At 56.0% G+C, this 12,254-nt stretch overlaps 1 protein-coding gene across 3 annotated transcripts in view; it reads left to right on the forward strand.

Annotated features, from left to right (window-relative positions):
- Window positions 1-20: 20 nt before the first annotated feature.
- Unc5a (unc-5 netrin receptor A) overlaps window positions 21-12,254 on the forward strand; it is a 60,933-nt gene continuing 48,699 nt past the window's right edge. For 2 of the 3 annotated variants that reach the window (XM_005376404.2, XM_005376405.2), the window contains exon 1: window positions 23-138. In XM_005376404.2, the coding sequence (XP_005376461.1) occupies window positions 69-138 (70 nt within the window). In that variant the 5' untranslated portion in view covers window positions 23-68. Of the gene's footprint in view, window positions 139-12,254 lie in introns of all 3 variants that reach the window. The other variant, XM_005376402.1, reaches the window with a different exon arrangement.

A 12,254-nucleotide genomic window follows, 5' to 3' on the forward strand; every position in this document is an offset into this window, starting at 1 on the left:
GCGCCCCGAGGTGGGGCTGTGGGCTGAGGCGCTGAAAGCCTCCCTCCCGCCCGCGGGGCCCCGCGGCCATGGCCGTCTGGCCCGGCCTGTGGCCAGCACTCTTGGGCATCGTCCTCGCCGCCTGGCTCCGCTGCTCGGGTGAGTCACGCCGCGCGCGCGCTAGGGAGGCTTGCGGGGGGACCGTGCGCGCGAACGCCGGCAGCTCTTGGTGGAGGTGGGGGCCGTGACCTGCGCTGTCGGACCTGCTGGGAGCCCCCGGAGGCCAAACTTTGCGAGGCGGGACGCGGGGGCAGCCCCTCGCTGCTGCGCAGCTTCCCCGCGCTCTCTCCCGGAAGCCTGGGTTCTGCCAAGTCCAGGAACAGCTGTCAGCGCACAGGGCTGGCGAGTGTAGACGCCCCACGCCTCCGGGTGGGGGAAGTTTGCTGGTTGTCCGGCCTCAGAGCAGGGTCGGGGGTTTGGATCAACCCTGAGGAGCCTGACTTTGAGGATGCAGAGATGAGAGGGTTTTGACCACATGCCGTTGCCCAGAAAATGGAAGGAGAGGGGTGTTGAAGATACCTCTTCCCAGTAGCTTCTGCCCCAACAGCCACTCACAATTTCCCAGCTTGGCACCTGGCCTCTGCCCACGTCCAGAACACAGTGTCCTCCTCTGTCCCTGTGACACACGCTCACACACGCACACACTCAGGCGTGGAGGCGCATGCAGCAGCCCCCAGCTCTTGCAGCCTGTACAACCAAAGCGACAGAGCCTCTGAGGCCAGAGCTGTGGCTCCCAGCCTCTCTGAGCCCGGGCTGGAGTCCTGCACAGTAGGCTTCACCTTGTCCCTGAAACTCCACAGCCTTTCTTCTCCCTGCGTGTCTGGCCGGCCACCTCACCTCCTCAGACCTTAGCCCAGCTCCCTTCGCTTGGGTAAGGGGGCTTTGGAGGAGGAAGTTCCCCTGCATCCTTTGTCTGCTCTCCTGGAGCCTCCACCGAGGAGAGCCGTGGGGGCCTCCTGATCTCGGCCCCCCTGCACTCAGCAGAGCTGAGCTTGAGGGAGCTGTCGTTTGTCTGATCAAGGGGGCATGGGGCTTGCCCTGAATTCTCGATGCTCTCAGAACCAGGGGGGTGTTTGCCCACCAGTCTGGCCAGGCCACAGTTTATCACAAAGGTGTTCAGGAGGAGCTTGGGGTTCCTGAACTGCAAACCCAGACTGATTGGAGATCAATGAGTGGGAGCTCAGAGACCAGCCTGATGATTGAGGCTGATGGCTGGTTCCTTGAAGAGACTGCGCAGTACATCCTGTACCCACTACCTGACTGCCCCCATCGTGCCCTCTCAGTCCTCCCTCTACCCCATCTCCCTTATCTCCCTTCTCCATCAGCACCCCCAGATCTTCACTCTAACACACCTGTCTTCTCCATAGCCTTCCCTTCTCATCCGGACCAAGCTGGAAGGCTGAGCTGCTATGGGTGTGTGTTCACACGGCACACGTGTGTGTTAGGGGTATGTGTGCAGTTCCCTAGATGAACACTCAGGGAGGTGTGGGTTGCACCACTGACCGTGGTGAGCTGGAGGTGTTAGCCCTTCTACACGTAGGGAAGGTGTTGCCAGACACCGAGTAGGTGCCTAGAAAATGTTTACTGAGTTGGACGTGTGTAAGAGGACTGTGTGGTCATAGCTGCATGTTGCCACGTGAACACGTGGAAGGGCTGTGGGCTGACATGTGTGCTTGGGTGACAGAAGGGTTGCATGCTGTATGCAGCATTGGTGTGTGTGTGTGTGTGTGTGGCCAGATGAGTGTGTGTGAAGGCTGGCCTGCTGCACATGTGTGGCGATTGTGTGCCGTTGCACAGGTGAGCATGTACAGGTACGGGGGACAGGTGCTGGTAGGTCAGAGTACTGAAGGCAGGGATGAAGGACTGATGCACGGGAGGCTGTGGGGTCCGGGATCTGCATCACCTGTTGGGGCCTGGCGTGAGGTTGCCCTGGGTTAGCAGGTGGGCATGGGTGCCGCAGAGCTGCCTGGAGCAGAGCCTGCCTCCAGCATCAACTCTCAGGCCTGTGGTGGGAGCTTCCCAGAGGGGCAGAGGTACAGAATGACCCTCCTCACCTGGGGCCCCTTCCTGCTGTCCTCCACAGGCTCTGGGCACATGTGGATGCCCAGGCAGGCTGGCCCTGCGGTGACCCCAGCTCCTCCCACGCCCGCCCATCAGCTCCTCGGCAACAGCAGCGGATGAAAAATGCATCTGTGAGCGGCTGAGGGAGGGACAGCCAGCTGGGCAGGCGGCAGGGGACGCCGGGGGCCAGTGAGATGGAACTCCGCAGCCCAGCCTCCCCAGGTCATGCGCCCATCCTCTGTCACCCGATCTGGCACATTGCCACCTCACACAAAGCCTGTCCCTTCAGCACAAACGCACCTGGGCAGGGCCTGTCTGTGCCCGCACACACAGGCACCCACCTGTCTCACCAGATTGTCCCCTTTATGTCCTGCCAGTCACACAGCTGGCACACGGGCCTCTCTACCCCCGGGGGGCTTCCTGTCACAGAGACCCCCACACTCCTGAGGAGGAGGGGCACTGGGAGCGGCTTCCTTAGAAGGTGGGAGCTGAGGGGCACCAAGCTATGGCATTGCCCATCGTGACCCAACAATCTGCCCTTGTTCCTCTTGCTCTGGCCTCTGGCCCCTTCCTCAGGGTTGGCCTAGACCCCTCTGTCCACTCCCATTCCCAGGTTGGCGTGGTTGGTTGGGGAGAAGGACATAATTTTCCGGGGCTAGAGACACCTTGTTCTCACCTTACCTTTTACATGGGCTGGGCTGGGCTGTAGAATGCCTGGTGCCCCAGGACAAGGCAGATCCCCCGACGAGCCCGCCTGCTCCCCCTTCACCCATGTTGGGAAGGGCTCCCCTCAGGAGCCCAGGACTTCATCAATCTGGATACCAAACACCTGTTTCCTAGGAGCCTCACCAGAGCCAGGGGCCCCTCCTGACTTACATCCCCTTTTCCTGCCTGGGGCTGCTCTCAGCCCCAAACTTGCAGGCTCAGGCCGAAGCTTGGATGGGGCCCCCCTTCTTTAGATGAAGATCCCAACGCTGGGCTTAGTTGCTGTCTGGGAACACATGTGTCTGTGCACATACATGTTGCACCATCCTATTCCAAGCCAGCCCTTTCCTTCTGCCCCCTCCTCGCAGGGGACCTACCATCTCCTATCTCCTTCTCCCCACCCTGGGGCTGAAAACCTTTGCATTTCCCTTGGCTTTCCTTTCTCCTTCACGCTTCACATCTAATCAGTCACCAAGTCCTCCAGCTCAGTCCTACTTGTGACATTGCTGTGTCCCTCAAGTCCCATGCCTTCCCGCCAACCCTCAGCTCCTTTTTCCCTTACCTGGCTCACCTGACCACTGTGGTGGCCACCCACACTCACCCCTCCTCTATGCCTCCCCCTCTCACACTAAGTCCTCTGGCATCTGGACTGGCCTCCTGCTTTCTGTGGCTCCCCATTTGCCTGCAGGTGAAGTCTGAGTCAGGGGCCTAAGGGGCCCTTAGAGAACCCTGGCCTCCCTTGCTGTGCATCCCCAGCTGATCTGTGGAGAGGCTGGGTGTGCTCCTGGGCTGGTGTGTTGGGCATTGTCAGGACAGCTCTGGTTTCCAGACTGTAGCTCCCTTGCCTTGCAGAAGCTGGTGCCACCTGACCCTGCCAGCATGCTCTCCACCTGACACCCCAGCCCCCTTGGCCCTGTCCAGGCCCTTTACTGAGGCCCATCCCCACCTTGTTCTCCAGAGCTCCGCCCCCTGCAATCCTGTGCTGCCTGGAAGGCCTCCCAGCTCCTCCCCTCCACCGGGGCCCAGGCGTGCTGGCCGACGTGCTTTAGTTGGGCTGAGGGACAGAGGTGCGATTCCTCAGCCCTGGGCAGCTGCCAAAAGCCTCTGGCCTGAGCCACTTCCTCTTCTTCCAGTGCTTCCCACAAGTAAGGCCATCATCTGTGGCACTGTGACCCTGCTCTCTGCCCCAACATGCTCCAAACCATGGCCAGCCAAGTGCTTAGTGTTTTTCTGGTTCCTTGATTGGAGCTTGGATTGTCTGGCCAAGCACAGAGGGCTGCTTGTGGCCAGGGATGAGGAGGAGAGAAATTTGTTTCAGCAGTGATCCTGTCCTTGTCCCTGAGCAAGACTGCCCTGCTCCAGCAAGGTTAGAAAGGACCTGTGCAAGGAGGGGACCAGTAAGGCCAGACTCCCTTGTGTGGGGTGATAGTGGACAGGGACACTGTATGCTGGTGCCACAGTCCCATACAGATGGCAAACCAGCCCACAAGAGGGTGTGCATTTGTGAGTCACCCACACAAGTTGTATGCCCCTGCCTGCTGAGTAGGGATCTCCCTGCTCACCCCATCCCCACCCTGGCATAGAGTTCCCGTAGAGTAGGTGTTTTCTTGTGCAAATAGTGTCATTCAGAGAGTTGACACCAAGGTTTTGGGCTGCTCTGTGCTTCACTTATATGTAGCTCCTGGTTCTTGAGGCTGGGCTGCGGGGCCCCAGTATACTTAGCCATCAAGATGGGAGCTCAGCCTTCTGAAGTCAGTTCTAGCTGTGCCCCTTTCTTCTTGTCTGCACCCATGGAAGTATCCTTTGGCATCTGAGAAGCTTTGCCCTCCTTCCTGCCAAGTAGAGTACAAGAGGCTGGGCCACTGGGGACAGAGAGGGTTGGTTTTCCATCCAAGCCATGTGACCTTGGGTAAGTAACTTTCACTCCCCAGCCTGTTCCTGCATCTTTAGAGTGGGGTTATGTCTCCCTCCTGGGGTTATAATAATAAATTGATGGGCAACAGAGACAACACCCAGAGTAGACCCCAACATCTAGCCGTTCCTTATGGCTTGTTTGTCTCTTTCCTCTATTTTCCTAGGCATTTGAGGGCAGTGAGCCAGGGCAGAGCTGGGAATTTAAGGTGCACTGGAGCCCAAGCCCAAAGAGAAAAGCTTCTCCATGGAAGCTGCTTCATTGCTCCTTGCTCCAGCCCCAGGAAGGAGCCAGGCAAAAAGATCGGCAGCTTCTAGTTGGAAGCACATATAGCTACCTTCTGCAAGGTCTTAGGCCAATTCTTCAAGTGTTGAAAGGGCAGTTGTCCCAGCCTGTCTTGGAAGTGTGTGCTGATGATTAGCTCTTCTGCCACATAGGAAGAGGCACCAGAGGGTAGCAGGTGTCCTGGATGGTGCTGCGAGGTTGCTATGTGACCTGGACCAATCACTTAACCTCTCTGTGCTATCTGCCTCTTTGTATACTAAAGGATTTGTCTTGATGACTCCATCAGGGTAGAAGCTGGTGCCCAGGGAGGCTGCCTGAGGGTGGGCTTTAGATTCAGTTCTCAATAGCAGGTTCCCTTAAGAACTGCTCACACCTGCCCAGCATCTGCCAAAGACACCAGTATCCCTGGCAGAGCTGCTGCATTGCCTGGGGGCCAGGTGGCAGCTGGGGCAGAGCCAAAGGTGGCTGTGAGACAGAGGTGGGAATTGTGAGTCTCAGCTCCCAAGCCAGGAAACCAGGTCCTGCTTCAGCTGGTGAACACCCCTAATTACAGAAACAGGCCTTCTCAGGGGACCTTGGAAGGTCAGGATGCCAGTGCCTGAGCCCCAGCTTCTTCCCAGGCACCAATGTCAGGTGACAGACTGCTTTAGGCCCCCAGGGGCCCGAACTCCAGACAGATGGAGGGGGTGGTGGAACGGGTGAGTTGGCAGGCTCTGGTGTCTGGGTTTGGACCAGGATTAGGACTAGGACTACGGTGAGCACAGGAGATGTCTGAAGTAGGAATCTACGTAGTACAAGCGCAGAGCCAGGTCCCAAGAGTAAGTGCCTCCCTAAAGTGCCCTGGGCACTTTGGCCTCCCATTAGTCCTGGCCCTGGTTTCAGCTCCTCCCTGGTCCTCTCGTTTCCTTGTCTTGTAGCTCACGGGCCTAGGTTGCATCCCCAGCACCACTTAATAAAATTAAAAAGAGCTTCATAAAAGGCAGTTACAACACATGGTAGGTATTCAGGAAATTCCAGCAACTGCGGAGGGTGAATATGCAGCGGGCACTGCTCTGGCCTCTCTGGGGGACGTGAGAGTGGCTGTCTGTGGGAGAGGGTGCAGTTGGAGGGCCAGGTTGGGGAGACCTAAGATGAGGCTCCCATATGGGGCCTCTGTCCCTTGTCACACCCAGGGCAGGGCACATATAAGACCCTCCCCCTTTCCAGTGTGGTCATTGGCTGAGCCACCCACTGGGTTCGGGACTGGGAAGCCAGACAGACGCCCAGAGGTCTGGGGGTGCTTGAGTGGCAGCATTTCCCCACAGTAGACCACAAAGGGGGAAGTTTTCCAGGCTCTCTTCGCTGGGGCAGAGCTCCCTGAAAGTCCCTGCCTCTGAGTAGGGCTCTGGGGGAGCGCCAGGGGCCGGTCATCACCAGACTGGTGGGTCCTCCAGCGCCGAGCCCCTCCCACGCCTGGATGTCACTGCTGTGTCCGTCTGGAAGGCTCAGGGTCACCTTGAGCTTCAGGCAAATATGTGGCTGAGATTTGGGGTGGAGATGAGGGGAGAGGAAGTCTTATCTAGATTGACAGACCTGAGGGACAGCTGCAGGGGCCTTGAGGAGGGAGCTCCCCACGCAGTATCCCACCTCTGCCCTGTACCACCCCAGCCAGGGTAGCAGGTGGAACTCTCTGTGCCCCACCCGTCCGGCAGGCCGGCAGGAGGTACACCCCCGAATTAGACTCCAGCCTCCCTAACTGGAGTGGGACCCGTTGGAGCTGAGGGCTGCGTGTTTTTTCCAGGTCTGCCTTTCTTTCCAGCCCCCACCCCACCCCTAGCCCCCAGTTGTGCCGGTAGGAGGGCTCCTTGGCGCCCCCTGCATGTCCAGATCTGCCGTCTCTGAGCCCCCACCTCGTTGTCAAGGTAGCTTGGCGGGCGGGGTCCCTCCGGCCAGCCGAGCTGCGGGGCACGTGAGCGGCCGTGGGGCTGCAGGTGCCCGAGCCAATGGGAGCTTGAGCCGAGGGATTAGCAATTAGCTGCGGCTTGCCTGCTGGGTTCGGGGAGGGGCTCGCGCCCAGAGGGGGCGTCCGAGCTCGGGAGGCGCGGTGCGGCACCCGGCCGACCCTATCCCCGCCCCGGCGCGGGTAATTAATGCGCTGTAAACTCAGGTGGCGGAGCCCAGGAAGGGGCGGGATCCCTCCGCCCGCCAGCCCGCCCGCAGCCGCCCGCCGGATTATCGGCTCTTTGTTCGGGGCCTGTTAACAAGTTCCCGGCTGAGCGCTTGGCTGCTGCCCACCCGGGGAGCAGGCGTCCTGCTTCTGGGCACCGAGGCTCGGCGGCCTCCGCCCCTCTTCTGACCCCGCGCACAGCTGCAGCCCCCACCTGCTGCCTGCCCTTCCCTGTCCTGCCCTGCTGCCCCGAAGGTGGGTGGGCAGGGCGGGGATTCCTCCAGCGATTTAGCGTCGGGCTGATCTCTCTGCAGAAGGTAGTTGTCCCTATTACCTGAGCACCTCCTGTAGGCCGGGGCCTTCAAATGCACCAGCATCGGCATCGTCATTCCCATTTTACAGATGAGGCTGGGCGCTGGCTTGCAGCAGATCCTGGCCATCCTAGGCAAGCTGGAGATTCCAGTCTAGATCTTTGACAACCTAACACATTCTTCCGCTAAGAGGAGAAGGAGTCTTTGGTGGGCGTAGACTATTAACGGTTTTATTCTTAATTTGGTGATGGTAGTCATTGTAGTGAAGAGCGATGCTTGGGCTTTGCCTAGATCATCTCATCAAAACCCAGGACAACCCATGAGGTAGGTGAGGTTAGCCCCATTTATTAGATGAAGACACTGAGATGTCAGAGGTCATACAGCAGGAGGTGGTGGGGCTGGGCCCTCAGTACTGTTCCGCTGGGTCTGCTACTCCCAGACTGTAGAGGACCAAATGGTGTTCCATGTCACTCTTTGCTGTCAGGACCCATGTGGTGCTCCATGGACTTGATGGGATGAAGCTAGGAGATTGTGATTTTCTATGTAGTCTTGGGTTACATCCCCCATCTCCTCCCAGGCCGTCTGTATGCTGACCCATCTGGTTGTGGTGCACCTGTTTCCTAAAACAGGGAAGGGTTGTCCAGCCCACAGGACTGTGGTTATGAAAACCCCACTTCTAGGAGTTGGCTTCCCTTATCTGTAGCTTTGAGCTTTAATCCAAAGGAACATGTTCAAAACCCCTTTCTTGTAATGAGGTAGAATTCTTCTAGTAAGCGCTCCCAGATGGCTCTTGGCCCTTTGAGGCCACACTGGATGGCTTCTCCCTTTTCAGTTACTGAAGACAAGGCTCCTGCCTGGCCCCTTCTGCCCCTCTCTGGGCCAGGCATCTCCAGTCCTCCCAGCCCTTGGTTGGCATGGTTCTGAGCCTCTGTTTAATCCCTGATATCCTTGTCACCTGTCTCTGGGTGTCAGCACAATAATTATACCTTCCATGGTCCTAGGAACTTACCACACTGATCGGGGCCCCAGCATGGAGTAACACGGGATACTAAGTGTATCTGTTGCAAATATTGGAAAGTCCAATCCTCATGCCTTAAGTAAAAAAAGGGAAATGAATGGTGCATATAACTAAAAAGTCAAGGGTAGCGCTGGTTTCAGGCATGGTTGGATCCAGAGAGAAGAGTATGACCAAGAACCATTGTCATTTCTGCTTTTGAGGAATTGGTGTCGCTCTCCAACAACCTCTTTCTCACAGCTTAAAGTGGTTGCTCCCAGGAGCTCCCAGGGATACACATACACCCTCATAGTCTCAGATCGGGGGAAAAAAAGACATCCCTTCCTTTGACCATCCAACAAGTGCCCTGATCTTCCCCTGTTAGTCCAACGCAAGTGCTATGCCCAGTATGTGAGCCAATCACCACCGTGAGGGTTATGGTTATGCATATTACATTGCGCTTTAGGCCCCCAATACCAGCATCTCATCACCCAGGCGGCTTGCCACTCTTTGACGCTTGTTATCCTCCAGGAAAGGATGGGGACAATTATCCTCAGATTTAACCAGTAAGTCATTAATATATTTTGTCCAATTATTTAATAGTCATGCTGACTAACACTAAGGGTACAAGCCTGCTGAAAGGTAAAGCCTGAGTCTGTATCAACATTAACTATTTAATCCGCAGTGCTAGGAAATTCAGGAATACCGGTCATTCAACAGGTTTTGTATTCCTGCAGCTGGGTTGTCATCTGGCTCACAGATCTCCATTTGCAGATCCTAGTGATGTTTTATCATGTGCCTGGTTGAAATCCAGACATGTTGTGTTTCCAGTCTGGCCCTAATCTACCATGACAGTAACGCTATAATAAAGAGAAGCTGGTCTGGTGTGTGTGATCCATGGGGATCGCAGTATGTCCCTTAGTGTCCCTCTTTCCTTGGGTCACCTGCATGAATTGAAAAGCTCTGCTAGGACTGTGGCTGGTGTTTGCATCAAGGTCACCAGGCTGTGGCTACTGCAGTGGACATTTGCTGGGTTTTCTATCTGGCCCCATGCTCTCTCTCCTTGTATACAGTTCTATGGATGTTGGGGAGGGCATCATCTCAGCAGAAGGGCCTAAGGGACATAGGTGCTTCCCCTGGACTGGTTCCTCTCCTGTTTCAGAGCCTGCTTTTCCATCTCTTATTCCTTCCCTCAACAACCCAGTCCCTTACCAGTATTTCCCTTTTTTATTTAAACTTAGGAGAATCAGTTTCTGTTGCTCAAAGAACCTTAAGTGGCATCGTCCCTGAAACAAACTTTCTTCCTTTATTGACAACCAGAGCACAGCTTATAGATCTAGTTCCTCAGAACTGCATCCCACTTTCTCAGTGGGGTGCAACAGGTGCATCTCCCAGGCCTGCAGGGTGATTTGTCAGGACCAAGAGACCTGAAGTCATTCACCTCAACCTCTCCTATCCCTCCTGCTTATTTTTCAGTCCTTTCTTACTAGAGTTGGCCTTGATTCTCCAGTTCAGTGTCCTGAGGCAGAAAATGGCAGGGCAGAAGCCAGAGCTTCCTAGCGTCCCCGCAGCCAAGGAGCTTGCCCTTCGTGGTCCTCCTCCTCTGAGCCCACTTCCGGTCCTGTGTGGCTTTGGTGTCTCCTATGAGCCATAGCTGGACCTGCACTCAGCATTCTTTGCATGGTGCTTTGATCTTCCCTCTCCCACTGGTTTCCCCCCATCTCTCTTGATAATGTCTCGTTAGAAGCTGAGCCTACCTAGTTGTCATGTTGTTGCCTTAACACTTTGCCAGAGACCTGCTTCTTCCCAATTCTTTGTGGTCATGCAGAAAGGGGTCCGTTTTTGACACCCACCTGGTTTTCTCAAGACCCTTTCTCCTTCAGTCCCTACTGTGGGGCCCTGTTTTTTGTTTGAATTGTCTGAAACCCACATGCAAAGGCCAGGATGTCCTCTGGGAGTGATCAGCATTCCCCCTCCAGCCTAATGTCCTGGTCACTGGTTAGCACCTGGCTCTTTCGGGGGCCTGGGGAATTGGCAGCCAGTTTTCATGGTGCAAATATTTCTGCCATGGACTATTTTATATACCAAGACATCAGCTGGTTTGCAGAATTCTAGAACTTTCAACAATTTCATGAGCTGACTCCAGTACAGCATGGCTTCTGACCAAGGTCACTCCAGCCTTTTGAAGTGACCACAGGAAGAGCCCAGGGCATTAGCACTGGCTTTTTAGAGCTTTCTCTGCCCGCCCCACTGACTCCCTAAGGCTTAGGGGAGGTCCCCCCTCACTCTGGTAGACTAAGAGATGGGAAGTAGGGTACACACTAGAGGGCTGTACCTATAAGGCAGCACTCTGAGGCTGATGGTTTGGGTTAGAATCCTCACTTGGGTGACCTTAGATTATTGAAGTCTTCTCTGCCCCTGTTTTCTCACCTGGAAAATGTGTATAAGGAAAGATGCCGACCTCACAGAGTTATGAAGGTTAAATGAGCCATTTTATGCAAGACAGGTAGCCCAGGATGGCCTGTGGCAAGTGCTCCACAAGTGTGAGCTGCGGCCTGTGTGCTATGAGGACAGCAGTGGACACATTCGCATTTGGCGAGTCTGTGATACCTCCTGAATTATGCGTGTGGGGAGCAGGATCCTTGGTTACAAAACCAGCAGACAGCCAAGGGCAAGACTCTGCAGGCTTGGTATCTTGGGAAAGTGCTCATCTGGGGTGACAGGCATTCATGAGGGGGCTTGAGAAGGAAGGGTGACGTGGTGAAGGATGATTCACACAGAGTGCCTTGGCCAGGTATGACTCCTGACGGCCTGGAAGCCAGCGTGGGTCCCCAGGACATGCAGAACAGAGACAGGCAAGCCCCTAGCCACATGAGTCCACAAGGGCCAGGCAAGGACAAGCCGCCTGCTGGCCTTTGGCTTTAGGGATGGTCCTTAGCTAACCCCTCCTTTATCCCCAGTGTTCTGGGGGCCGTGAAGCCAAAAGAATAGAGAGACTCAGCCCAGAACCTAGGCTTATGGAGGGGTTTGGCCAGAGAGTGGTGGGAGGCGGTAGAGGACGGCACTCCCTGGTGACAGCATGTGTATAGGGGAGGCCTGCTGGAGCAGACGGTGCCTGTGGGGGCCAGCGGGCAACAGGGCTGGCTACATCTTTGAGCTGGGGAGTGACAGGCAGTGAGTGGTGTTTAAGGAAGATTAATCTGGCAGCTCATGGAGGATAGATGGGATCAGAGAGAGGCTGGAGGCAAGGAGACCAGCCGGGAGGCTGCTGCGGTCATCCAGGCAAGAAATGATGAGGCCTCCCTTCCCAGCAAGCAGGCAGCAGGGATGGAGAGAGAGAGATGGATGTGGGAGACATTACAAAAGAGGATGCTGCATCTGGATGGTGCATGTGGGGGGCGAAGGAGGGGGAGGAGGCAAACATGATTCAGAGCTCTGAGCCTGGGGAAGTGATGTCAGAAACAGAAAATAGATGGGGAGCTGGGCCAGGGGAGAAACTGAAAGAACAAGAGGGCTCCATTGTGGCCTGGACTCCATCCTGGGAACTCCACTCCACTGGGCTGTGTCTCGCATGCGGGCAGGGCTACTTGGGTCATAAGCAACAGAGATCAGCTCTGGCCAAGTTAAGCAAAGGGCACGTGATAGAGGGTTTGAGGGGCTGGAAGGTGCATTGTGCAACCAAGTCCACACTTAGAAGTATATTCTAGGCGAGAAGCCCTCAAAAGGATGGGGTGGAGATAGGGCTCAACTTATCAGTTTAGGGCACTGAAAGCAGTCTGGGGGAAAGTGAACTTGCTCCCT

This window comes from Chinchilla lanigera, unplaced genomic scaffold, assembly GCF_000276665.1.
Source record: "Chinchilla lanigera isolate Chin_1 unplaced genomic scaffold, ChiLan1.0 scaffold00007, whole genome shotgun sequence".
NCBI classification, from domain to species: Eukaryota; Metazoa; Chordata; class Mammalia; order Rodentia; family Chinchillidae; genus Chinchilla; species Chinchilla lanigera.